The sequence below is a fragment of the Oryx dammah genome, unplaced genomic scaffold (assembly GCF_014754425.2).
Source record: "Oryx dammah isolate SB20612 unplaced genomic scaffold, SCBI_Odam_1.1 HiC_scaffold_17, whole genome shotgun sequence".
In the NCBI taxonomy this organism is placed as follows: domain Eukaryota; kingdom Metazoa; phylum Chordata; class Mammalia; order Artiodactyla; family Bovidae; genus Oryx; species Oryx dammah.
This window is the reverse complement of record NW_024070201.1, coordinates 77,538,504-77,564,201: the sequence shown is the minus strand read 5'-3', so window position 1 is coordinate 77,564,201 and position 25,698 is coordinate 77,538,504. Positions and strand designations below refer to the sequence as shown.

At 64.1% G+C, this 25,698-nt stretch overlaps 1 protein-coding gene across 1 annotated transcript; it reads left to right on the top strand.

The window, feature by feature from the left end:
- Window positions 1-364: 364 nt before the first annotated feature.
- On the top strand, window positions 365-25,453 carry TNKS1BP1 (tankyrase 1 binding protein 1). Its single transcript, XM_040257731.1, has 13 exons — window positions 365-711; window positions 821-999; window positions 3,972-4,079; window positions 5,094-5,724; window positions 7,334-7,403; window positions 11,567-13,237; window positions 15,383-17,400; window positions 22,544-22,886; window positions 23,062-23,212; window positions 23,319-23,446; window positions 24,044-24,186; window positions 24,342-24,408; window positions 25,032-25,453. The coding sequence occupies exons 1-12, from the start codon at window positions 365-367 to the stop codon at window positions 24,400-24,402; spliced, it is 5,850 nt and encodes a 1,949-aa protein (XP_040113665.1). The 3' UTR covers window positions 24,403-24,408; window positions 25,032-25,453.
- Window positions 25,454-25,698: the final 245 nt, after the last annotated feature.

Sequence of the window (25,698 nt, the reverse complement as noted above, 5' to 3'; positions counted from 1 at the left end):
TCAGGATTGACCAAGCTTCCCCGCAAAAGGGGGGGGAATGGAAACCTGAGCCCGCAGAATTGGGGGGGGAAGAGTGCTGTGTGTTGGGGTGGGGGTGGGGTGTAGCCTGATAGGGGTTCAGGAAAGGGGTGGAGTATGTGTGAAGCCTTTCTTGTGGAGGAAAGGGGTATGCGGCATTGTTAGGCTAGGAGGAATTTATGTTGGGCGGAGCAGGCATGCCTGCTAAGCCGCTGCAGTCGTGTCCGACCCTCTGCGACGCTGTGTGGACTGCAGCCTGCCAGGTTCCCCTGTCCATGGGACTCTCCAGGCAGGGATGCTGGAGAGGGCTGCCGTGCCCCGCTCCAGGGGCCCTCCCTGACCAGGGATGTGCCACCTGGGAAGTGCGGAGGCAAGCGCCACAGGAGACGCGCGAGGGTCAGCGGTCATCCCCGCGCGCTGCAGACAGCCGGCGCGCGCGGAGGGCCCCAGGGTCGGCCCCAGGCGCTGGCCGGGGGAAGCCTCGCCCGCGCTGGCCCCGCAGGGCCGCAGCCCGCCCACCGCCCGGGACCGGGCCGCCTCCTCTCTAGGCCGCCGTCTCGGTGGCCTTCCGCCCCAGCGCCGAGTTGCATCAGCTTCGCGGGGGTCCGAGCCGGGGCAGGCCCTCGTGGGCCGGGGCCGGCTTCGTTTGCATGCGCCCGGGCGAACTCGGCGGCGCTGGGACACTGGCGAAGCGCCCCAACACTCGCTAGGCGCCCCGGGGGCGGGGCCCGGCGGGCTGTGGGCGGGGCAAGGCGCCCCGGAGGCGGGGATAAAGGCGGGCTAGGGGCGGGGCTAAGGGCAGGGCCCGGTGGGCTGTGGGCGGGGTCGTGGGCGGGCCCGTGGGAGGGGCCGTGGCGGGCTCAGGGCGGCCCCGCCCGGGCTCCTCCAGGCTCGGTCCCGCGGCGGCGGCGGCGGCAGCGCCTGAGACTCACGACGGGGTGCGGAGCGCCGGCCTGGTGGAGCCGGACCTCGGGGCAGAGCGTGAGTGCGCGGGGGCGGGCCCAGGGCGGGGGCGAGGCGCGGGGGCGGTGGGCGCTCTTGCCTTGAGACCGCGGCCGAGATTGGGGGCGGGGGGCCGTCACGAGGAAAGTTTGCATGGCCCGGGGGCCCGGGGGCCGGGGCGTATGCGCGGGGGCGCAGGGAGCAGGGCCTGAAGCGAGGCCGGCCGAGCCCGGGAGGGGGCCGAGGCTGCAGGCGGAGCCCGCGGCGGGCGGAGCCCGCGTAGGGACCCTCGTCCCCTTCTCCCCGGCTGGCCCCCCGCCCCCGGCACGCCCCCGGCCTCCCCAGCCCGCCCCCGCCTGGCGCGCGTCCCTGGGCCCCGGTCCGTCCGTCGGCCGGCGGCGCCCCATCCCGCGCGCGGGGCCTTGGCCGCCCCCTCCTCCAGCCCGCCGTCTCCTCCCCCCGGCGGCCGCTGCCCCCTGTGCCCGGAGCTCCCCGCCGGGCCCCTCCAGATGGCCCCTCGCCCCGGGCTCTCCCATCTCGCGGTTGGCCCTCCCTCCTGCGGCAGGGTTCTCTCCGGCCCTGGCCGGAGGGAGATCTCAGGGTCGGCGGAGGCGGCCCTGCCTGCGGCGAGGCTTCTTTGGGCCTCCGCCTCGGGGCAGGAGCCGCCTGGTGTCTCCCCTGTGCCCTCAGGGTCCAGCCGGTCTCTGGACTCTTAACGCATGGGGGATACTCAGAGCCGCTGAGATTTTCACAGCTCTGCTCTCCGGCCCTGGTCACCCGGGTTTCCCGCTGGGCGTCTGAGCTGCTGAGACCCCGTCCTCAGTTGCGGGGGGTGAGCCCTCCCTCTTGGGTGCTGCAGCTCCCCGCTCGGCTGAGCCTCCAGGTGAAAGGGTTTTCGGTTCTGGACCAGCTGGTCTCCATTCCTAACCACCCACACCATGTATCCCTGGTAATAACGTTCAAGGACAAGGAAACAGCCTTGCGTGTTTTTTTTTTTTTAATTTTATGTTTTCTGCCGCGTGCCCCTCCTCCACGCACAGTGGGCCGGCTGTGAATGTTACTCACCCACCCACAGCGCGCCTGCTGCACCGGACTTGGCTGACCGGACTTGCACGGGCCTGGATGTCTCTTTTCCTCCTGCCTAGTCCCTCCTATCTGGGGAACAAGCTGGGGCAGGGTCAGAAGTGAGAGGTTTTCCCGGAAGTTGGGCACCTGAGGTCCCTTCTTTGGATCTGTTGCTATCTTGCCAGACCAGCTGGAGTGGGTGACTTTGGGCAAGGCAGGGCCCCTTGCAGGTTGGAGAGGGTTGGGTTGTCCTCAGGGACCCCATGCATGCCAGGTGATAGGAAACATCGCTTTTCCTTTGGAACAGAGGGCCGGGGGCTCTATCAAGGAGGCAGGGGCAGTGGTCAGTCCAGGGGGCTCTTGTGGGTGGGATGGTGCTTAGGACCCAGGATGGGACCTGAGGAAGTGGTGAAGTGTCTGAGAACAGGTGACAAGACTGGGTTCTTTGGGAGACAAGGCATGGTCTGCAGTGCTGGCAGCCTGTGGTTGGGGGAGAGGACGAGATGGTTTCCAAGGGAAGCCTCCTAATAGGAGCCACCGTTTAATGGCCACTTACTGGGTGCTGGGCACTGAGGTCAGCAGCTGCATGGATCATCTCGTGTGAGCCTTTTTTTTTTTTAAAGTTTTGGCCACACCTCCCAGCATGTGGGACCTCAGTACCCTGACCAGGGATCGAACTGGTGCTGCCTGCAGTGTGCGGTGGACGTGCGGAGTCTTAACCAGTGTGTTAAGTCTCAGTGTGTTCTTCATACAGGGAAACAGGTTTAGAGCAGTGAGGAAGGTGCCTGAGGTCACAGAGCTGGAAGGCAGGAGACCCACCCAGCATTTGAATCCTGGTGGAGCAGACCCGGAGCTCCAGTTACAGGCCGAGAGGAGGGGCACCGTTTGCTCTCGGCCAGAGGCTTCTGTCACGTGGGTTAAAATCTCTTCCGCAGTCTCCCTCGAAACCCCTCGGGTCAGGCCCAGGCTGGAGAGTGATGCCCAGGTAGCTCCTTCTGGTCAGGTGTGGACCCTCCCACGGTGACGGGCCCAGGAGGGGAGCCCTAGGGAGTTTTTCCCCCAAGCCACCCCGCCCCCCGGATGTTCTCGAGCCAGGTCTCATTCTCCCAGCCCCGGGCCTGGGCCGGCTCCTCCTTCCTCTTGGCGAGGCTCTGGAAATCCAGTGGGAGGCCATTGCTATGGCAACAGGACTAGGCCCTGACTTTACCTCATCAAATTCCGAGCCGAAGCCAAAGCGATTGAGAAATTAAAGGGAAAAAAAATGTATTCCAGATGTTTACTTTTTATTCCTTATTTTTCCGTGTTTGGATGAGACGGCTCTGGAGGAGGCGGGAGCCGGGGCAGGGACGTGGAGGGAGGAGGGGAACTCGGGGGGCGGGGAGGGAACCACTCCCAGCGGCAGGCCAGGGAGCGGGAAGGGGAGGCCCGCGGGGCAGGCGGGCGGTGGGCGGCGCCCAGGTTGGGGAGGAGCGGGTTTTTCCCGTCTCCCGCGAGGTGATTCACCGGGAGACTTCAGACTTGGCAGCCCTCTTGCCCCGGCCCTGAGTCGATCCTGCGAGCGGGGCTTCCCGGACCCAAGGAGTGTGTGTGGGGGGGTGCCTTGGGAGTGGTAAGTGGGGTGTCCTGCACAGCTGGCTGGAGGAGGGAGCAGGGGCCGGCTCCTCGGACCTGCAGGACTTTAGGGTTAGGAGACGGACTTGGAGAGCTGTCGCAGGGTGTGGGGGGCGGGGAGGGCAGAGGGGAGGACGTGGCCGCCGGGGACCTCCCGTGACCTCCCCCAGCGCCCCTTCTGAAGCGCCCGCTTCCTGTCCTGCACCGGCCTCCGCCAGAAGTCAGAGACGGCGCGCTGCCAGCGCCCAGCTCTCTGGCCCTCTCTCCGCTCTGCCTCTTTTCTTCCTGGGTCTTCCGCCGCCCCCAGCTCACAGCCCTCTGTCCCCCACTCCCAGGTCTGCCGCATGTGAGGCAAGTGTCTGCTCCCAGGGAAGGCGCAGCCATGGCCTCCCCAGCGCCCCGCGAGCTGGACGAGGAGCTGGTATCCGCTGGCTCTGAGCCAGGTACCTGTGGGTGCAGGGTGGAGCAGGGTGGCTGGGAAGGGGGCCCGAGGCCCGAACCCCCATTCGGTCTTGGGGGCTGGTGGGTGAAGGCTGACTCTGTTGGGGAGGGAGGGAGGAGTCTTGAGGACAAGCGTGATGAGCCTGAGAGGTCCTGTGCTCCAGTCGAGACCCTTCGGAACTGAGATCACAGCTCTCCAGCAGAGAACACGCTAATCTTGGAGAGGATATGGATCAAACCACCTGTTTGACAGAGGAGGAAACTGAGGCCTGGGTGTGGGGGACAGAGGGGTGGAAGGCTCCCTGTCTAGATGCCTTTCTTGCCGAATGGAATGAGTGGGTGATAAAGGATCCTATTAGCAGGGCTGTAGCCATGAGTAATTCGAGGTCTTTTATTTGGCATTGAAATGCCTTATATAGAAGGTATGTTTCTGGTCTTTTTTTTCCTTCTGTAGCAGATTTCCTTCTGTTTGGCTTAGGTCAATAGTGAGACTGCGTTCCTGGTCTCACAGTGGATGGTGGCGGGGAGGTGGCCTGGGTGTGCCCCTGAGGAGGGGGGCAGCAGGGTGGCAGGGTAGGGAAGCTGAGCTGGGAGAACGAGTTTGCTGTGGATGTAGTTTAGCAGAGTGGCATGCTCTAGGGAAGGACCAGACTGGGGGAGATGGAGGGCCGACTGCCTGGCGTGGGCAGGCAGGCATTCATTTATTAGCCCATTTGGTCATCTGGCCATTCACTTGGTAAGAATGTGTACTAGGTGTGAAGTGGGTACAGTGAGAAATAGCTGCCAGCTGGGCCCTTAAATGGCTTTTCACTTTTAAGGGTGACTGGCTAGACATTTTGGGAATTTGGAGATGGGGGAAGATGTTTCTGGGATGTGTCTGGAAAATCCAGGAAGGCTTCATGGAAGCGGTGACATTTGACTTGTACCTGGAAGGGTATGGGAACATTCTGAGTACATAGGGTGGGAGGTGAAGTTCTGCTTCCTGTTCTTCTCAACCAGCCTTTTCCTTTTGGTAGGTGACCCTCGCGCCAAACCCCCTGTCAAGCCCAAACCCCGAGCCCTGCCTGCCAAGCCAGCCCTGCCTGCCAAGCCCAGCCTGCTGGTGCCCATTGGGCCTCGGCCTCCCCGGGGTCCTCTGGCCGAATTGCCTTCTGCCCGGAAGATGAACATGCTGGCGGGACCCCAGCCCTATGGCGGCAACAAGCGGCCCCTTCCGTTTGCTCCAAGGCCTGCAGCGGAGGCCCTGGCTGGGGGAGAAGGCACCCGGGAGCCTGGGAAAGAGGAGCCTGGGAAAGAAGAGACGCCCCCCTTGACCCCTCCGGCCCGATGCGCCGCCCCTGGGGGCGTGCGCAAGGCGCCCCTCCCCTTCCGCCCAGCCTTGGAGCGCTTCGCCGCGCCCACGGTGGAGGAGATCCTGGCCAAGATGGACCAGCCCAGGAAAGAGGGCCCGGCCAGCCCCGACCGCCTCTGGGGCTCCCGCCTCACCTTCAACCACGATGGCAGCTCCAGATACGGTCCCAGGAGTTACGGCATGGCCCCAGGCCCCAGGGATGACACTGGGACCCTCTCTAAGGAATGGTCCCAGGAGGGGCCCGCGGGGTCTCCTGCCGACTGCCCCGAGGAGCCCAGCAAGACCCCTGAGCAGAGGTGAGGGGTGGGGGGCTGTGTGTCTGGTTGCAGCCAGCCTGGAGGACAGGGTGGGTAGTCTCCTGTGAGATGGTGATCTTCCCTTGGAGGTTAGCTATGCTGCGTGCTGTGTGCGTGCTGGTCAACCGGTGACAGAGTCACGGACCACCCACCGCCCTCCCCCCCACCCCCACTCCTGCAGACTGAGTTAGTGTGTGCTTTATTCTGTAGTCATCCTCTGTACAGAGTCTGTAGGAGAATTCAGATGTATAGCTTGGAAGTTTATTTTCAGTGCTTTTTTAATATGGAGAGCCAAATGCTGCCTCACTTAATCCACAGCTATTCTGTGTAGTAAAGGGAGTATTAGGCCCATTTTAGAGATGAGGAAACTGAGGCTCAAAAGTGACTTCCTCTGGTCCCTTAGCAAGTGACAGACAGAGCTGAGGTTAGAATTAGGGCCTCTCTGATTCCAGTGTGTGCTCTTAACTGCTGGCCCGCCCTGTGGGTGCAGCGGTGTGCCAGGTGCTGGGGGGGGTGTGTGTGTGTGTATCTGTGCTGGGGTGTGTATCTGTGTGTCTTTGTGTGTCTGCTGGTGTGTGTGTCTTTGTGTGTCTGCTGGAGTGTGTGTGTGTGTGTCTTTGTGTGTCTTTGTGTGTCTGCTGGAGTGTGTGTGTGTCTTTGTGTGTCTGCTGGAGTGTGTGTGTGTGTGTGTGTGTGTGTGTGTGGCACAGCCTGGCCGTGAAGAGGAGTCTGACGGTAGAGGAAAGCCGTGAACGCCCCTTGACGCCAGGCCAGTGGGTGTGAGCGTGTGGGCCACACAGCTGGGTTGGAGGCCATTGCGTGCAGCATCCCCTTTCCCAGAGCTGGTGCCAGCGTGTCCTGGGGGCTCCTGACCTGGACGTGTCCCTGGGCCCCGGGGAGGAGGCTGAGGGTCCCAGCTGCCTGGAGCATCCTCAGGGCAGGGAGTACCAGCTTGGGCTGGTTGCCCCCTAGGCCTTGCAGCTCTCTGGCCCAGCTGACCCCGCTCCTGCTGCGGAAAAGGCCCTGCTGTGGTCTGAGCCGAGCTAGAGGCCCAGAGCCTCGCCCGCGGTGCCTGCCAGCCTCTCCTGGGAATATGGGCACCTGAGGCCTCCTGTCCCCCTGGGCTCCCAGGAGGCCCGCCCTGTCCAGGCTGGGTTCCGCCCTCTTTCCCCTCCTTTGCTCCCAGCCTGGCTTGAAAGGAGCAGCCTCGACCTTGCAAAATCCCTCTGGTGGTCTCCCCTTGCAGTTCTCCAGAAGCGTTGGCTGGGGAGGGGCCAGCTGCCCTGGCCCGGAGAACCCTAACCCCTCAAGGGCTCTGGGGTTTGGTGGTCTTACCAGGAGCCCCAAGGGCTCTGGGCCTGTGCAGGCTTTTCCCAGAGGGGTTGGGGGGGCTTATCCCCTGACATGAAGGTGGGGCATGTGTGCTGGTCCTGGGGTGCTCTCTCTCGGAGCCGCCAGAGTCTTTGTCCCCTGGGAGGACATGCCCCTGGCGGGGTGCACGTCAAGTTCTGTTCCGGTCATTGGGCAGACCCCTGATCACCCCTTCTTTCTCCACCCGCGCCAGGCTTCTCTGATCTGTGCCTCCATCTCCCCTCTTTCTCCCTCACAGGAAGTCCCCCTCGGACCTGGCCTTCAACGGGGACCTGGCCCAGCCGGCCGTCTCTGAGCCCGTGACCGACGTGAGTTCCTACCCACTACGACGCAGTCTATGAGCTGGAAGGGTCTCGTTCGTGCGTCTCTCCCACCTCCCTTAGTTTAGCTGGGGAAACAGGCTGTGGAGGATGTTTACGTGACTTGCGTCAGGACTCAGATTTCTCAACTTCCAGGCCACCCTGGCTAAGTGTGGCTGAGGCCCTGAGCCTCCTACAGTGTCCAGGATGACTGCCCTGGACGGCCTGCTGTCTGCTGGGCAACCTCGGGGATGTTGACTGACGTAACCCAGTCATAACTCTGGCCGAGTAGGCCCCTCAGGTCCCATGCGAGAGGTGCAGACGCCGGGGCTTGAGGTGCCAAGTAGCTTGCCCAGGGGCTGAAGGCAGGATCCGAGTCCAGCACGGTCCCTGGCCAGGCCTGCCCTCTCGCAGAAGAGGGGAAATGATGTTTCACGGGGGTCTCCTGTTAACAGCCCCTCTGCCCATGGTGTGCTCGGGGGTGGACAGTCTGCGTTCCCGAGTAAATGATGCGAAGGGTGGTCTGTCTTGCTCCAAGAGCCCTTGCTAGCTGGAGGCTGTCCCGTCCGGCAGGGGGAGAGACCTGAGTGTGTGCATTTGTCCAAACGTATTTATCGAGCGTCCACTGTGATCCCGGTGCCGGGGAGACAGCTACAAGCAAAGCGTCCACAGTCCCCCTGCTTCCAGGGAAGTGTGTGTCCATCCCTCAGTCTTGTCTGACTCTTTGTGACCCTGTGGACTGTAGCCTGCCAGGCTGTTCTGTCCACGGAGTTCTCTGGGCAGGCATATCGGAGCAGGTAGCCGTTCCCTTCTCTTGGCTAGCTTCCTGACCCAAGGATCAAGCCCAAGTCTTCTGCCTTGTAGGCAGATTCGTTACTGTCTGAGCCACGAGGGAAGCTCTTGCTCCCCGAGGAACGCGCCTTCTAACGCGGGGAGGCAGACTCCAACGCTGGGAGCCCTGTGACCCGGCAGACGTGCAGAGCATCAGACAGGCAACTGGGACACCACCTGCATGGGTCCCGGGGCAAGGGTGACGGGAAGTCCTTGCCAGGAAGTGGGGCATGGGGTGAGCTCTTGGATGTTTGGGGAACAGCCTTTTTGGCAGAGGGAGCTGCAGCTACAAAGGATGTGGGCTCCACCCAGCGAGGAAGCTGGGGTGTCTGGGTCACAGAGACTGGGTGGTGATGGGCCACTCGGGTGAGGGGGTGCTGGCTTGCAGGAGGGAAAGAGGCCATTGAGGGCCTGGAGGAGAGGTGTGACCTTGCTGCAGTTGCAAGGAGTCTCCTTGCCCAAGATCTTGGCCAGGGGCCAAGGGCAGCAGCAGGGGCCAGTCGGGGGGCTCTTGGGGTCGCCCTGGTGAGAGACGACGGTGCTGTGGATCCTGGAGGCAGTCCCTGGGGGAGACGGGGTGGGGGGCGCCTCTGATGTGAAGGTGGAGTGGACGGGACTTGCAGGCAGGCTGATCTGTGGGGCGTGAACGGAGAGTGAAGGGTGCCGCTGGGGGTCTATGGCCCAAGTGGTTGGGAGGTTACCCTTTACGGAGAAGGGGGGGCTTTGTAGTGTTGGGAAGACCGGAGGAGCTTGCTTCTCGATCTGTTGAGCTGGAGACGCCTCGTCCAGCGGGGTCCAAGGGGGTCAGTGGGGCGTTTGAGTCCGGAGCTGCAGGGACTTGTCGGTGTGCAGATGGTCCTGGAGTTGGCTGAGGTCCCCGAGGGCATGGGTGAGGCTTGGGAGGGAGATGGAGGCCTGGCAGAGGAGCCCAGGAGACGCAGGAAAGAGCAGAGGTGAGGGAGGGAACCCTGCCGGCGTGGAGCACAGGAGCTGCCCGGGCTGGAGGAGGGACTAGGGCGGGCGGTCAGCGATCAGATGGTGCCTTCGGGGCAAGGGAGGAGCTCCCCGAGAATGGGGGGTTGCATGGGGGGTCGTGGCTGAACTTGGCCGGAGCAGCAGGGTGGCGGAAGTGAAGAAGGGAGCCCATTTGGAGGGGGCTCAGCGGAGGCCGGGCCCAAGGTGCTGAGGTTAGAGGTGCTGAATGCAGAGCCCAGGTTTAAGGAAAGGGGTGTAGCTGGAGAGATGGGAGAGCTGGACAGGAGCATGTGTGTGTTTTTTTTAAGCCAGAAGAAATGAGGGCAGTTTTGTGCTGATGGAAACGTTCCAGTAGAGAAGGAAAAAAATCTGTGATGCTGGACACAGAGAGGAGGGCTTGGCCTGAGCTCTGAGCAGGGACGGCTCAGGAGTGGGGCGCCCTGGTGGGGGTCTCTGAGTCCTTGGGGAGGGAGAGCAAGGCCCTCAGCCCGGAGAGCCTGGGCAGAGGCGCAGAGGTTTGAGGTTTGAGGACAGACCGGATGGGAAAGCGTCGCTGGGAGGTGGGGGTGCGTGGAAGGGGGATGTCGTGGGATTGCTGGGCGTTCTGGCTGAGCCCGGGGCGGCTGCGGCTGCAGGGAACCCACCATCCCAGTGGCGGCTGTCTCCAGCGGCCCTGGTGCAGCCTGGAGCTGGGGCAGAGCTGTATTGCATTAGGTTAAACTGGAGTGGGGGAGGGAGTATAGGGGGTTCACACAATGGTGGAGGAGAGAGGGGAGGGGGACGGGGAGAAGGGAGGAGACGGGCGGAGGGGAGGGAGAGAGGGTGCCGGGTGGACAGGGGTGGACACGGGTGAGCAGGTCCCCTAGACCTGACGCTCCGGAGGGGCTCTGGCTGAGGACGAGGTCTAGGGTGGACCCTCAGAGAGGTGGGCTCTGGGGAAGTCGGGGAGAGGAGGTCAGGGAGCGGAGCCAGGATGCTGGACGGGTCAGTTGTGGGGCTTCAGGAACCGCTGTGAGCTCTTTACCAGGGGCAGCGCTGGCTGTGGTCCAGGAGCTCTGCTCTGGGGGCGGAGGGGTCTGTCCCGGGCTCTTGGAGGAGGGTTCCTGGGGGGCGTGGTTTAAGGGCACAGGCTCTAAATTAACCTGAGATTCGACTGCGGGGGCTGGAAGGATTGGAGGGTGGCCTTGACGCGGAAGCAGGACGCCCCCCTGCCCAGGTCCAGCGGTCAGGTGGTGATGGGGCAGACAGCCCTCCATGGGAGAAGGCAGGGGGGCGGGGGGGGCGTGACCTCTGGGGAGGGCAGAGGTCAGATAGAGCGAGACTCAGGTTGCGGCCTGCAGGGGTGCAGGGGCCGGTGCAAGGGTGAAGGGGGGTCACATGCTGGGGGTCCCAGGGCCCCAGGGTGTCTGTTTTTCCCCCGTGCTGTTCACAGCGGCCGGGTGCGCAGATCTTGCTGAATCCTCTCCTGACCACGAGGTGGACATTGTTGCGCTGGCCCTGGGTTGCAGGTGGGGACGCTGGGGCTCAGAGAGACACCGCGTGGGAAGGCATCCCGCTGACAGGGGAGGTGCCAGTGTCTCCGACAAGCGCTTTCAACCGCCCCCGGGGCTTCTGGCCTGAATCTTGGGTCCCGCTGCCCCTTGGGCAGTGCTGGGACCGTGGATGCTCAGAGCAGGGGTGCGAGCTGCTCCCAGGAGCTGGTCTGAAGTTGCCCTGGGCCTGGTGGAGTCCCACCCTGAGGCCACGCACCCAGCCAGCCAGACTCTCTAGTTTCCTTTTGCCTTTCCTTTACAAAGCCAGTTTTAAAAACACATATTTTATTTGTTTACATACTCAGCTGCACTGGGTCCCACGGGACCTTTGATCTTCACTGTAGCTCGAGCGATGTACAGTCACGGCATGCAAACTTCTAGTTGCCGCACTTGGGATATAGTTCCCTGGCCAGGGATCGAACCCAGGACCCCCCTCATTGGGAGTGTGGAATCTTAGCCCCTGGACCACCAGGGAAGCACACAAAGCCAGTGCTCCTGACCCATGAACCTTGGACCCTTAAGGGAACTCCTCACATGAGCTTTGGGCTTGGGGGATGTGGGTGGGCGTGGTCTGAGTGGTCCCCTGGGAATGGAGCGCTGTGCATTTCATGGGGGGAGGGCCACACGGGAGGGTCTGGGGGCCCTAGCAGTCTCGGACGCCTGAGGTCATTCTGGAGCTTCTATCGGTTGTCCTGGGGGCTGTCCCTGTGCCCCGGTTTCCCCCCCATGGAGTGAGAGTGTCGGGCAGCCAGGGCTGACCTGGGGTCTCTCGGGGGTGGGCAGGGGCCTCCCTGAGCTTGCGGAGCAGTGACAGCTCCTGACTTTCTCTTGCAGGTTCTCAAGCCCTGGGTGCCCCCTGGTCCAGGCTTCACCTTGGAGAATGGAGGCACCCCCGGCCTGGGTCTCCCCGCTGAAGCCTTGGGCTCGGGCCCCAAGTCTCCTCACCTTGACTCCCTTGAGGGGGGCTCTCTCCCTCACTCCCACCGTCCAGAGGCCCAGAGTCCTGCTGCTCCTGGGCCTCCCTCCCTGCCCCCCGAGACTCTGGGCTCCCCAGCTGCGGGCCTCCCCGAGGAAGGCTCCCACCACCTGCCTGCGAGCCCAGGGGTCCCAGTTGTGGCCGCCCCGGAGGCCCCCAGACCCGGCAGCCCCACGGTGCGGGAGCTCGCGGGGCACCCCAGCCCCAAGCGGTCCCCAGCCACAGCACCCCAACCCCTGACGGAAGCGGGTGAGCTGCTGGACCTGCCTCGGACGTTTGCATCCGGGGACGGGGCGGCCCCGGGGGATGAGGACTGCCCTGCTGGCGGCCTGGCCCAGCGGCGGTTTTCTGAAGGTGTGCTGCGGCCTCCCGGCCCAGACCGGGAGCAGCTGGGGGGCTCACTGGTCGCCCTGCCCCAGGCCCAGGGGGGCCCGTCTGCCCTGGACCACCCCTTGGGGAGTGGGACAGAGTCCAGCTGGAGCTTGTCTCACTCCTTTGAATGGACCTTCCCCACACGGCCTGCAGGCCTCGGGGTGTGGCGGCTGGACTCCCCACCGCCCTCCCCCATCACCGAGGCTGCGGAGGCTGCAGAGGCCGCGGAGGCTGCAGAGGCCGCGGAGGCTGGAGACGGGGCCGTGTCTGCCTGTGAGGAGGCTGAAAACTGGGCTGCGTCCACCCGGGAGGAGGCCGGAGGTGGCGCCGCAGAGGCTGCAGAGGCCAGAGACAGGGCCGTGTCCACCCAGGAGGAGCCTGGAGGCGGGGCCACGTCCACCAGGGAGGAGCCTAGAGACGGGGCCACGTCCGCCCAGGAGGAGGCCGGAGGAGGGGCCGCGTTCACCTGCGAGGACCCGGGAGACTGGGCTGTGTCCACTTGCGAGGAGGCTGTGGAGGCCAGAGATGGGGCCGTGTCCACCCAGGAGGAGGCTGGAGGCGGGGCCGTGTCCATCCACGAGGAGGCCAGGGACTGGCCTGCGTCCACCCGGGAGGAAGGCGCGTCCCAGCCAGGGCCAGGGTCCCCGTTGGCTGCAGAGGGGCCAGGAAGACCTGCTTCCCGGGGGCCGGGGGACGACCCGGGCTCCTCCCAGAGCCCGATGGGCAGTGGGGAGGACCATTCTGTGGAGTCCTCACCAACAGCAGGGCACCCACCTGGACCAGCCTTGCTGCAGGTAGAGACACACGGGGAACGGGAGCCCCCTCCACCTGCCCGGGAGGCCGCCCTGCGCGTCCTGGAGCCTGTCCTGGGGCAAGAGCAGCCAGCGCCCCCGGACCAGCCCTGCGTCCTGTTTGTCGACGCCCCCGAGCCTGGGCAGGCGCTGTCTGTCGAGGAGGACCCCATGGCCCTGGCCCTGGCCGAGACCACCCGACCCAGGACAGCGGTTCAAGACCCCCGCCGGGCATCCCCCGAGCCCACAGGGCCCGAGAGCGGCTCCCAGTGGCTGGACGACCTGCTGGCCTCGCCCCCGCCCACCACACGGCGGGGTGCCCCGTCTGAGCTGAAGGGCACCCCGACCCCCAGCGCCTGCTCCGAGGTAAGGGGGGCCCTGGGCAGGGTTCAGAATAGAAGTCAGGGGCTTCGGGAGGCCTCGTTGTTTCAACACGGATGCCCTGTGTCCAGAGTTTGGGATCCAGCCGTGAGCAGGCACCTCTGCCCCTGCCCTGGAGGTCCTTCCCGTCTGCTCAGCTGGCAGAGCAGAGGGTATGGGCTGCTGCTTAGAGTCTAGTCTGAGTCTGCATCTGAGTGGTCTCGGGAACATACGCTGATCTCCAAGCTTCAGAGCCCTTTCACAATGATGACATTTGCCTCATAGACTTGGGGGCTTCCCAGGTGGCACTGCTGGTTAAAAATCTGCCTGCCAGTGCAGGAGACACAGGTTCAATCCCTGCGGTGGGAAGATCCCCTGGAGGAGGGCATAGCAACTGACTCTAGTACTCTTGCCTGGAAAATTCCATGGATGGAGGAGCCTGGCAGTCTGTGTGGCCACAAAGAGTCGGACACGACTGAGCGGCCGAGGACACTTAGGCTTGTGTTGTGGGCAAGACAGACGTGGGAAACGCTGGGTGCAGGGCTTGGCAATCCTGAGCGTTCAGTCTGTGAGGACGGGTGGTTTCATGAAGCGCATCAGCAGAGCCAGATAGACGGGGGTCCTGGACCCAGACTGCCGAGGTGCTGTCTTGGCCCTGTTCCTGGCCCACGTGTGAGCTTGAACACGTTACTTTCCTGCCCGCACCTCAGTTTCTGCGTCTGTAAAATAGGGAGAGTGGTGCTGGGCTCTGCCTCGCAGGGTGATGGCTGCAGTGCCTGTGAAGTACTCAGACTAGCGCCCATCGCGAACGCTTGGGTGTTGCGTCTTTTGCCAGTGTTCTTCCTGTGAAGTTCAGACTTGCTTTCGCAGAGGCCCAGAGGAGGCAGAGCCTTGTGCAAAGGTTACCCAGTAAGCTGGCAGCTGGGCTAGGGCCAGAGCACCGATTCCAGGGCCAGTCAGTGCCCTTTCTCCTACCGGGCTGCCCAGCAGTCTCAGGGATGGGGTCCAGGTGGCGTTTGAAACGAACTTTTCACGCCCAGCCCGCGGCTGGCAGGGGCGGGGCTGGGGGGAGGGAGGAGCCGGGGCCTCTGGGCGGGGCCTGGGGAACGAGCAGGAAGGAGTTAAGGCCGCTGGGCTCCCGCGGTAGGTGTGTCCGTCCGCGGTAGGTGTGTCTGTCCGCCCGGGATGCGGTGACTCAACTGGCCCCCGGGCGGGGCGCTGAGAGCTGCAGCTGCTCTGCCGGGAGCGGGGCCAGGGCCGTTGGACAGGTCCGGGCGGGCGAGGGGAGCAGCCCAGCCCCGTCCCAGCACTTGCCGCACCCAGTGGGCCCCAGGGCGGGTGGGGACCGGAGGCCGGGACCATGGCCGGGCCCGGGGACCGGGAGCCCAGCGTGTCGGTCCTGGAGAGGCTGCTGGCCAACGCCGCGCTGCGGGACGAGGCCGGCCGGCTCCGCAGTCCCGAGCCCAGGGCTCCCCCGGCCGCACGAGTGAGTCAGGGAGTTCCGGACGGGGTGGGGAGCCGAAGCCCTGGCTGGGTCTTCTCCCTGAACCGGAGGAGGCCGTCCCTTTGGGGCGGGCGGTGAGGACCCCAGAGGGCTTCGCAGGGCGGCCGCTGGCAGGAGTGAGCTTCCCTTGGGGAGGTCGGGGCTGGGGATTCACGCGGGGTGGAAGGGTGAAGAGTGCCCTGGGGAGCTTGCCTTGGAAAGGGGCGGCTGTGGAGGGGCGCAGGGTCTTGAACGCTCCTTACTGAGGCCATGCGTGCCCCCACAGCCCCGGGAAGATCCCTCTGCCAGGCAGCCCTGCTCCTGGCGTTTCGCCAGGTGTTGCCCAAGGGCGGTAAACAGGACCTCGGGATCTGCCGCGGAGGCCCCACGGGGTGCCGGGACCTCTGCTGAGCCCTCGGCTTCAGTGATTCCATTTAACCCTCTCGTCCTACCCCGTGCCGTAGGAACTGACCTCATTGAACGATGGGGACCCCGGGGACCCAGAGTGCTTAAGTGATCTGCCCAAGGTCACACAGCCCGCATCCAAACCCAGGCTCTCCGAAGCCAGAGTTGGGCACTAGGCAGCGCGGACTCTCGCTCTGGACCGATCGCCACCCTGACTAATTGCAAGCCCCATTTCTTTGTGTCGCTCTTTCTCTGATTCCCAGGGACTCCTCGGCTGGGCCCAGAAGGACCTGCAGAGTGAATTTGGAATTGCAGGAGGCCCACATCCTGGCGGTTTCCGGCCTTCCACCTGGTCCCAGGATGCTTCTCGGGACTACGGCCTGGGAGTTGCAAGCCCTCGAGGGGACCCAGGCCTCGGAGAGAGGGACTGGGCCAGCGAGTGTGGCCACGGAGTCGGGGAGGGGGGCCCTGGGGAATGGGCCGGCAGGTGTGCCCTCGACCGTGAGGAGGGTGAGGTCGGCGGCCAGGACGTGGGTGGAGCTGGGGCCCCCGGGGTCCTCGGCGCCCAGGACTGGGCGATCGGGAAGCCTAGCACTCCGCAAAGCCACGAGGTGGAACTTCAGCCCCGGGAGTTCGGGAAGAGGGATTCCCAGGGCACCTACTCCAGCCGGGACGCGGAGCTCCAGGACCAAGAGTTCGGGAAGAGGAATTCCCAGGGCACCTACTCCAGCCGAGACGCGGAGCTCCAGGACCAGGAGTTCGGGAAGAGGGATTCTCTAGGGACCTACAGCGGTCGGGATGCAAGCCTTCAGGACTGGGATTTTGGGAAGAGAGATGCCCTGGGTGCCTACACGAGCCGGGATGAAGAGGGGCAGGGTCCGGAATCAGGGCAGAAGGACCTGCTCGGCAGGTCCAGCAGCAGCCAGGACTCAGGGCAGCAGGGCCCGGGGTTCGGGAGGAGCGGTTTTGGCAGGAGCGCCTGGGAGCCGGACTACAGCGGGGGCCTCCCCCGGGACTTTGCAGCCAGAGCCCTGAGTGCCGGCTTCAGCCTCGAGGAGGCCCAGCGGCAGGACACGGAGTTTGAGAAGAAGACCCCTGGCCTAGTGAGCCCCGGGGCGGCTGGCAGGGACGCGGGCTGGCCCGAGACCGCCGAGGCGGGGGGCGTGTTCCCCGCCAGCGGCCCCCAGCCGCAGGACGGGGCTCCAGGGCAGAGGGACCCAGGCGGCTGGCAAGGCAGCGCTGCCTCCCGGGAGGTTGGGGGCCTGCAGGCTGGGGGCACCCGGAGCCCGGGGGAAGCTGAGAGGGAAGGGGCGGAGCGGGGCTGGGCTGGAGACTTCGGCCTCGGCGTGGGCGCCCAGCCAGAGGCGGCCTTCGGCCCGGGGCCGCGGGGCTGGGGCGGCAGCTTCTGCGCGGAGACCGTGGAGCGGAGCCCCCAGTTTGGGATAATAGGCGACGACAGGGCGGGCGGGGCTGGCCTGAGCCCTTGCGGCCACCTGGGAGGCGGCCCCTTCCTGCCCCCCGAGGGGGCCGTGGACTGGACTGACCAGCTGGGCCTCCGGAACCTGGAGGTGTCCAGCTGTGTGCGCGCCGGCGGCTCTGGCGAAGCCAGGGAGGATGGTGTGGGACAGACGGGCTGGGCAGACCACGTGGGCATGACGGACGAAGGGTTAGTCTGCCGTCCGCAGAGCGGAGGGGTGGAGGCCCCCGGGGGGCTCGGAGTCGGGGACCAGGACTGGACTTCCGAGGACGGAGGCCCCAGCCAGGCCAGAGAGGGTGACATGGGGCAGACTGACTGGTCGGGCACGGAGGCGGGAGAGTTCCTTAAATCGAGGGAGCATGGAGTGGGTCAGGCAGACTGGACTCCCGAGCCGAGAGACCGAGAGCTTGGGCCAGGCGGGGTGGACTGGGGCGACAGTCTGGGCCTGAGGCATCTGGAGGTGCCCTGTGAGCTAGACTCGGAGAGTTCTCAGGGGCCACGGGGACACGGGCTGGACCAGGCGGACTGGGCCCAGGACTCAGAGCTCCGGAACGTGGAGCTCCCAGCTGAAGCCAGGGAATGTGGCTTGGGGGACATCAGCCAGTCCCCGGAACCAGGTGTGGGGAATGATGACCTCTCAGCCCCCGGCCTGGAGGCCCAAGGCCCCTCAGAGGCCAGAGAGCTCGGGGTCGGCGAGATGAGTGGGCTGGACGCCGAGGACGGAGACCCCTTCCTGCCACCCGTGGTCATCTGCCCGGAGGAGGATGGATACGGGCTTCAGGAGTCCCCGGCCTTTGGACCCAGGTAAGGGAGCCCTGGGTGGGAGGGCGCGACAGCCCCCTGGAAATGGCCTCCTTTCTACTTGGGGTGGAAGCTGCTCTTCACCCAAAACGTCTAGTATTCAGAGAACTGGGATGGTTCGGAGTGTGAATTTTTCTTTCATTCATTTATTTCTTAAATGGAGCGCTGACACACAGGTGAGTTTCTTTTTTTGAAGCGATGACTGTGGTGGTTGAGGTGTGATTTTTTGCAGCATAATTGTTTGGGTGCTGGAGGAAGCGTCCTGTGCGGGATGGCTTCTGGCGGGCCCTGGATGCTCCTGGCCTGGGGGGCACGATACATTCCTGGGCCTGGGGGGTGAGGCCTGGCATGATCCTTGCCTGGGCAGGTCCAGCGTGGAGCGGGCAGTGGCGCTTATCTCTGCCAGCGGGGAGGACCTCCATGCTTCTTGCCTGTCCTGTCTTAAGGCCCCCAAGGGCAAGGCTTCCCTGGTGGTCCGGTGCTTAGGACTCTGCGCTTTGACTGCTTGTGGGCCCGAGTTCAGTCCCTGGTCGATCGGGGGACTGAGATTCTGCACACAGACCATGCAGCGCAGCCAATAAATAAATAAAAGACAGCCACACCAGCAGAGAATTAAACCTTGCTTCAAAAGGGAACCCGAAGAACATTGGGACCTGGTATCTGGCCTGGTGACCTTTTGGCCTCCACACCCAGGGTGGCTGAAAAAGAACTCCCCCCGTCCAAAAAAAACAGTTTTATGAGTCAACCACAGTCTGACTCTGAAATAATTCTGTTCTAGAACCAACTAGGGCGGTGTCTCACCCCACTTAAGGGTGCTTAAAAGGCATCATGTTTATTTTGCCGTCACTTCCGGCCGTTGAGATTGGGTTTAATGCTCTCAACTTGAGTCGCAGGTCTGACCTTTGCCAGACCTGGGTGGAGGGGAGTGCTTCTCATGTGTTATGAAGGGGAGACAGGAGGGAGTGCTGGGTGGAAGCTGTGTTTGCAGTGGAGGAGGGGGTGCTGGTAGCTGAGGGGCCGGAGGCAACAGGAAGGCTCTAGAGGGGACTGGGGTGTCGGAGGTGTCGGCAGAGGCATTGGGGCTGAGGACGGGGCGGGGGAGGGGAAGGGGAGGTGGGCAGAGCCTGGGGCCAGGGCGAGGCCTGGGGGCGCATTTTGGGCTCTTCTGCTGCATGGAGCTGGAGGGGCACTGGCTGGGGCGAAGCCTGCAGGGAAGGGCATGAGTGACCAGATCTCTCTGAGCTGTGACTTTCCGGTTGTGGCGAGAGCATAGGCCACCCAAGGTTGCCCCTGAGTCTTCTTCCCAGGATGCTCAGAACTCTGCCATCCCCAACACTTCCTCTCCATGATCTTCACACCAGCCCTGTGAAGCAAAAAAAGGTTTTTTTTTTTTTTTTTTATCACTTCCAATTTGCAGGTCGAGTGGTATGACCCACTTAAGGTCACCAAGTCAGCAATGCCACTTTCCGACTTCTGGGCCTTAAATGCCTTCAAGGCTTTTCGACTTGCAGGCAGTGGGACCCACCGCCCTCCACGTGTTTCTGAAGGCGGGTTGGGGGGTAGGGGGAGACTCTCCCCTGTTGTTAAGAATGGAGAGAGAGGCTGGCTGGGGGACTGGGTTGGGGAAGGGGCAGGGTTCTGGCAGAGAAGCTCAGCTGTCTGAGCTCCGTTCCCCGTCACACCTTGAAAATGCCTGGCTTTTTTGGGCCATATTGTACGTTTGGCTAACACTGTGTGCTCAGTGGACGTATGGGAGACTTAGGAAGTAGGGCTTTTGGCACCGAAAGTACAGCAGTAATGGAAACCTGGTTACCTTTCTCCAATGCGATGTTTCTCGAGCTTATTTGATTAACATCCACTGGGCTGGTGTTCTGAGCTTCTGACTCGGGGAAATTCTACACTCGGGAAAGTTGCTCTCTGGAGGAAGCTTTGCAGGTTCTCCTGGTAACGAGAAGTCCTTGAGGACAGCTCAGAGCCCCTAGCTTTGGGCCTGTCCGTCAGGTTTGGGGCCAGGTTCTGCCACTGCCTCCGTGAGCCTGAGCAGGGCCCGTCTCTGCTCTGGCTTCCTGCCTGTGACGAGTGGGCGTCATCAACTCCCGACACCGCCGGGGGACGTTGGGCTGGGGGTCCGTGTGTGGGGAGTGTCAGAGCTGCGGACACGTGGTCAGTCCCAGCCAGGTGCTCACCGCCAGTGTTCACGCCCACTTAGCAGATGTGGACGGATGTGGGGCCCTGGGGGACGTTTCTGGCCATTGTCCTGCGTGGGATGGAGGCCCCCCGGCTGGTGGCCATCTGCTGGACTGCTGTCGGAACAGTTGGGATGAGAGCAGTGTGGGCGCTCGGCGTGTCCCTTCCGTGTCTCGGGCTCCTTGTCCTGGGGGGAGAGGCGCTCCTGGGCCCCCCAAGAGCTGCTGCACGCCCCCTCTCCTGCCCCCGCACCCCCCCAGGGATACAGCATCCTCCCAGCCATCTGGGGGGGTCTTTGTGGGCTGGGAGAGGACCCTCGGTTTCTGAGGGCTGGCCCCCTCGTTCTGTGAGCGGGGGAAGCAGCCCCAGAGAGGCAGCGTGACTTTCTCAAGGGCCCACAGCTTGTGAACGCTGCCCCTTGGTGTTCCCGCGGGCCCCTGTATGTGGCTGGCATTTTCTTCCTGTCTCTTTCGAGTCAAGGTCAGCTGCTGCTCGTATACACACATCGTTCCAGCTTCCGTCCCGATCGCTCTCATTTTAGCTCTTGGAGCCTTGATCACGAGGAAACGAGTCTGTTACACGTGGACCCCCGTGTTTGTCCCTGGAATGGTCCTGGGGGTGGGGTTGGATCAAGTCCTGGCCCTCGGGATCCTCAGAGTCCTGACGGGCAAGGGGCAGAGCTGGTGTCAGTTGAGATGGGCCCTCAGGCTGGGCACCTGGTGCAGACAGTGGGCGGGATGCGTGCTCCCCCCACCCCTCTGCAGGGCCTCCCCCAAGGCCCATGGGGCTGCGGGTGTTCCGGGTCCCCTCCGGTGTGGATGTCTCTGCCCACCCATCTGCGGGTCTGGAGCCCCTTGGCCCCGGCCTGCCCCGAGCGTCCCCTCTGCCCCCAGAGTCCTCTCTGCCTCACTCCGGAGAGGCTGGTGGGCGCTGCTGCCCGGTGAGGCTGCCCCTCCCTCCCTCCAGGGCGCTCCTGATTCTGTTTGTCAGCAGCCTGGGGAAGGACAGACTGACAGGCGCTCCCCTGCTCTCCCCGCTTCTGGCCTGGCGCTGACTCACCTGCTTCACGCTCTTCCCCTCTAGCCCAGGATCTGGGGCTCATGGCCTAGCTTCCAGGCACTGCCCGCCTTTCCCATGCCTGTGTGCATGGGGTGTGTGTGTGTGTCTCAGGTGTGTCTCTGTGGCACTTGTGTGTGTGTAGTGTGTGTCTGTGTGTGTCTCATGTGTGACTCTGTGGTGCTTGTGCGTGTGTGTGTGTCCTGTGTGTGTGTGTGTGTTGGGTGTGGCTCTGCAGTGCTTGTGCGCACGTGTGTGTACACTGTGTGTGTGTGTCTCGGGTGTGGCTCTGCGGTGCTTGTGCACGCGTGTGTCCAGTGTGTGTGTGTGTCTCGGGTGTGGCTCTGCGGTTCTTGTGTGTGTGTGTGTGTGTCTGGTGTGGCTCTGCGGTTCTTGTGTGTGTGTGTGTCTGTGTGTGTGTGTGTCTGTGTGTGTGTGTGTCCTGTGTGTGTGTGTGTACTGTCTGTGTGTGTCTGGTGTGGCTCTGCCGTTCTTGTGTGTGTGTCTGTGTGTGTGTGTGTGTGTGTTTGGTGTGGCTCTGCGGTGCTTGTGTGTGTGTGTCCTGTGTGTGTGTGTTGGGTGTGGCTCTGCGGTGCTGTGCGTGTGTGTGTGTGTATACAGTGTTTGTGTGTCTCAGTTGTGCCTCTGCAGTGCTTGTGCGCGCGTGTGTGTCCAGTGTGTGTGTGTGTCTCGGGTGTGGCTCTGCAGTTCTTGTGTGTGTGTGTCCTCTGTGTGTGTGTGTGTGTCTCGGGTGTGGCTCTGCAGTTCTTGTGTGTGTGTGTGTCCAGTGTGTGTGTCTCGGGTGTGGCTCTGCAGTGCTTGTGCGTGTGTGTGTCCAGTGTGTGTCTGGGGTGTGGCTCTGCGGTGCTGTGCGTGTGTGTGTAGTGTGTGTGTGTCTCTGTGTTGGGTGTGGCTCCGTGGTGCTTGTGCCGGTGTGTGGAAGGAGTGACCGGTGCCCTCTTCCCCGCAGGAGACGGGCCATGAGTGTGTGCGGGTGTGTCTGTCTTGGGGGCAAGCAGGCAGCTGGGCCACACACAGGCTCCCGGGTGCAGAGCTGTGAGCTGCAGAGCGCGCTGCGCGAGCCGGGTGGTACGGGTCGTGTCTTGAGGGCACAGCGGGCTGGAGATGCAGCTCGGGGACAAGGTGGCGTCCCCGCCCCTCGGCAGACGGCAGCTCTGTCCCAGGCCCTGGGCCACGCGGGGACGCAGGCGGCGGCGGGCCGTGGGGACAGAGCACCTGGACCTGCGACGGGGCTGGCAGCTCGCGCCCAGGGTGTGCTGGGTAGGGGGCGGGGGGCGGGAGGCGGGCCCAGGGCGCCCCAGGCGGATGCAGGCTGACTGAGGGCCCGGGGGCGCCTGCGGGGCAGAAGCAGCTTGTCAGGCGCGCCATCGGGTACGCGGAGGGCCGCGTGTGCAGAGGCGCGCAGGGAAGGCTGAGCTGGAGGGCGGGGGTGGGGCTCGGCAGGCGGACCACACCCCGGGAGGGCCAGCATCCACAGCGTTGGCAGCTGGAGGATCGCTTTGGTGGGCACGCCCCCCTTGCGGCTCTGTGCAAGGTGTTCAGTCTCACTCCGCGCTTGCAGAGACTGTACTTAGAAGAGCCTAAGGCTCTTGGGGTCCCCCGTGTGCGGCTCTGTGCGAGGTGTTCAGAGCCTCACTCTGTGCCCCCTGTGACCCTGTAGTTAGCAGACCCCTTGGGGGTGAAGGGACTCCCCCATCGTCTCAGGAAGTGGGGAGCCTGGCATTTGAACACGCCGGGCTGTCCCAGCTCGCTCCCTGCGTGCAGTCCAGGGGGAGGCATGGATGGGCTGCAGGGAAACAGGCTGAGGATGGCTCTCTGCGCGGGAGGCTTTGGGCAGGCCCCGCGGCCTCGCATTACCTTGGCCTCTGCTCTGTCCCCGCAGCCCTGGTGATTACCTGGCCCGCTCCCCACCCACGGGCTCCCAAGGCCAGCCAGGGGAGAGGCTGGCTGCCTACAGCCCTGAGGCCCCGGCCCTGCAGGAGTCGGCATCCCCGGGGCCCAGGACCCCGTCGGAGGAGGAAGGGGCCGCGGCAGGTGCAGACCGAGCGGAGCCCCGGGAGCCGGGCCGGGACCCCCTGCCTTCCTGGAGGCCGCAGCCGGACGGGGAGGCCAGCTGGACAGACGCGGTCGACAGCACCCAGGATGCCGCAGGGGCCAGGCAGGGCGAGCAGACCCCCCAGGGCCCGCTGGCCAGCACCCCCAGCCAGGATTTCTCCTTCATCGAGGTCAGTGGGTGGGCTCTCGTCGGGTGGAGGTGGAGGGGGTGTATAGGTCCTGCAGCTTGGGTCTCACCCTGGGACCTCCCTCTTGGTGGGGTGGTCTCAGCCTGGGGGGCGGGAAGCTGGGACGGGGCGGCTCCGCGAAGGTGACAGCAGTGGCGTGTACCCCCAACCCCCGCAGGACACCGAGATCCTCGACAGTGCGATGTACCGGAGCCGTGCCAACCTGGGGCGCAAGCGTGGGCACCGTGCCCCGGCCATCCGGCCTGGGGGCACGCTGGGCCTGTCGGAGGCTGCAGCGTCGGACGCGAGGCTGTTCCAAGACTCCACGGGTAGGGCTGGGCTGTCCTGACGACCTTCGTGTTGCTGTCCCATGGGCGGTGGGCAGGGGATCTGGGGTCACCGCCCGGTGCTGAGTCCCTGCCCGGGTCCTTGCAGAGCCACGGGCTTTGCAGGCGCCGTCCTCGGATGAAGAGGTGGTCGAGGAGCCTCAGAACCGCAGGACACGGGTGACCAAGGGCCTGAAAGTCAGCCTGTTTCCTGGCCTGAGCCCGTCGGCCCTGAAGGTACCCTCTGGCCGTGCCACCCCGTGGCATCCAGCCTGCCCTCCGTCCATTTGTCTGTCCATCTAAGCTCCGAAACCCTGTCCGTTCTCTGCACCTGCTGTGCCCGTGGTGGGCGCAAGGCGGGATGGAGAGAAGAACACGGAGGGTCTGGGTCCCAGAACCCCACGGGCTGGCAGGGCGACCGCGGTGCAGCGGGGTGGAGGTTCAGGCGTCCTGGAGGTGCAGGGCCAGGGCGGGCCGCTCAGAGGGAGGTGGGAGGTGGGGTGCAGGACTCGGGGTGACCGTAGTGTGTGCAGTTGGGAGATGTTGCAGGCAGAGGGCGCAGGGCGTGCAGACCCTGGGGGCGTCCCCGCTGGCTCTGTCCAGGCCACTTGGGCTGGATTCAGGTCAGCAGTGTCTCTCCGAGGGCCTGTGGGTGCCAGGCACAGCCCGCCCTTGGGGCAGGTCATCGCTAAGCGACTTCCCCTCCCCGGGGTAAGAGGGCTGTGGAGGGCGTTTGGGCCTGGGCCGGGGACCCTGCGCTCTGGGGAGCAGGCCTGGCCCTCCCTGCCCCCGCCGGCCCCGCTGACATCCGTCTGCTCCCCGGCTTCCTCGCAGGCCAAGCTGCGCTCGCGGAACCGCTCGGCTGACGAGGGGGAGCCCTCGGAGGGCAAGGCGGCAATGCAGCGCTCCAGGTCCTGCAAGGTCCCCGGGCTGGGCAAGCCCCACGCGCTCCCACCCAAGCCAGACAAGTCCTCAGGGTAGGTGATCTGCGGGCTGGGAACCACCCGTCTCAGTCTTAAGAGGAAAACCCTGCTTTACAGGGAGACAGGCTTGGAGGGGGTGTCATGCCACAGATCGGCACTCTTCACTTGGTGCCAGGGTGCTGGTCTGACTTCGGCCCCCTGCCTTCTAGGTCAGAAGGATCATCGCCCAACTGGCTGCAAGCCCTGAAGTTGAAGAAGAAGAAGGTCTAAGAAGTCAAGGTGCGGGCAGGAGCTGGGCTTGGCCCGTCTGGGGTTGGGGGCTGGTTCAGGGCTGCTGGGGGCCCTGCCCCGAGGCCTCCGGAGGCCCCAGACCTGCTTTGATGGCCCTCCTCTGCAAGGCTGGAGGAGGGACAGGCTGCCCACTCCAGTATTCTTGGGCTTCCCTGGTGGCTCAGCTGGTAAAGAATTGCCTGCAATCGGGAGACCTGGGTTGGGAAGACCCCCCTGGAGAAGGAAATGGTTACCCACTCCAGTATTCTTGCCTGGAGAATTCCATGGACAGAGAAGCCTGACGGGCTGCAGTCCATAGGGTTGCAAAGAGTCGGATACAACTGAGCCACTAACACTCCGAGGCTGGAAGCAGACGGCTAAGGCCAAGCTCCGGAGTCCTGGGTCTCGGCTTGGGGGCGTCCACCCTGCCTTCCTCCTGAGGCTCAAGGATGGTGGCCTGAGTGTGGTCCGCCTGCCCTTCTGGTCTGGCACCCCTGGGGAGCACTCACTAGGCTGCAGGTCCCCAGCAGGGCCTTCCTCACGTGGGGCCTTGCAGAGGGGCACCTGGGCAGGGAGTTGAAATGTCCCTTCTGCCTCCCGGTCCCCATCCAGCCACTTCTCTCCCCTCTGTTGCAGGTCCTTCCCATCTGGCAGTCTCAGGCAGTGCCCGTCCCTGTGGGGTCCCCAGTGGGGAGTCGGCTGAGCCTCCCCAGGCCACAGCCCCTGCCCGTCCGCCTCTGGGGGCATTGGGGGAGGCCCCGACATGCACTTTGTACAAGCGTCCCAGCTCCCCTGCACCGCCCTTCCCCACCGATCTTCCACGGTGTTGGTCCCTTGCCGTCTTCCCGCTTCCCTCTCTGCTTCCTCCTGCAGCCCCCCTTGGGTTTTCTTTTGATACCAGTTTATAGCCTTTTTTATAAAAGTGTTTGATTTTTGTAATGGGCAGAGCCCAGCCCCACTCCACATCTCCCTCCGCCCTGCCAGGGGCCCCACAGAAACTGATAACGTTTTGCCACTTGAAACAATAAAATTTTTTGGGAATTGGTGCTGCCCCGGTTGTGGTGTGTGGTTGTGACGTGTCCCCCGTCTGAGGCCGAACCTGGGAGGTGCCGCTCTCGCCCCGGCCCAGCCTGGAGCCTGTGCTGACGCCCAGCCTGTCTTCCCCAGCACTCCTTGGGCTGATCCCGATTCGGACAACCCCCAAATCTACGTAGCTTAACATACAAAGGTTTCTTTTCCAATCATAGTCCCATCTGGGATGGGTTAACTGTCAAATTACATTAATAGCCCCCACGC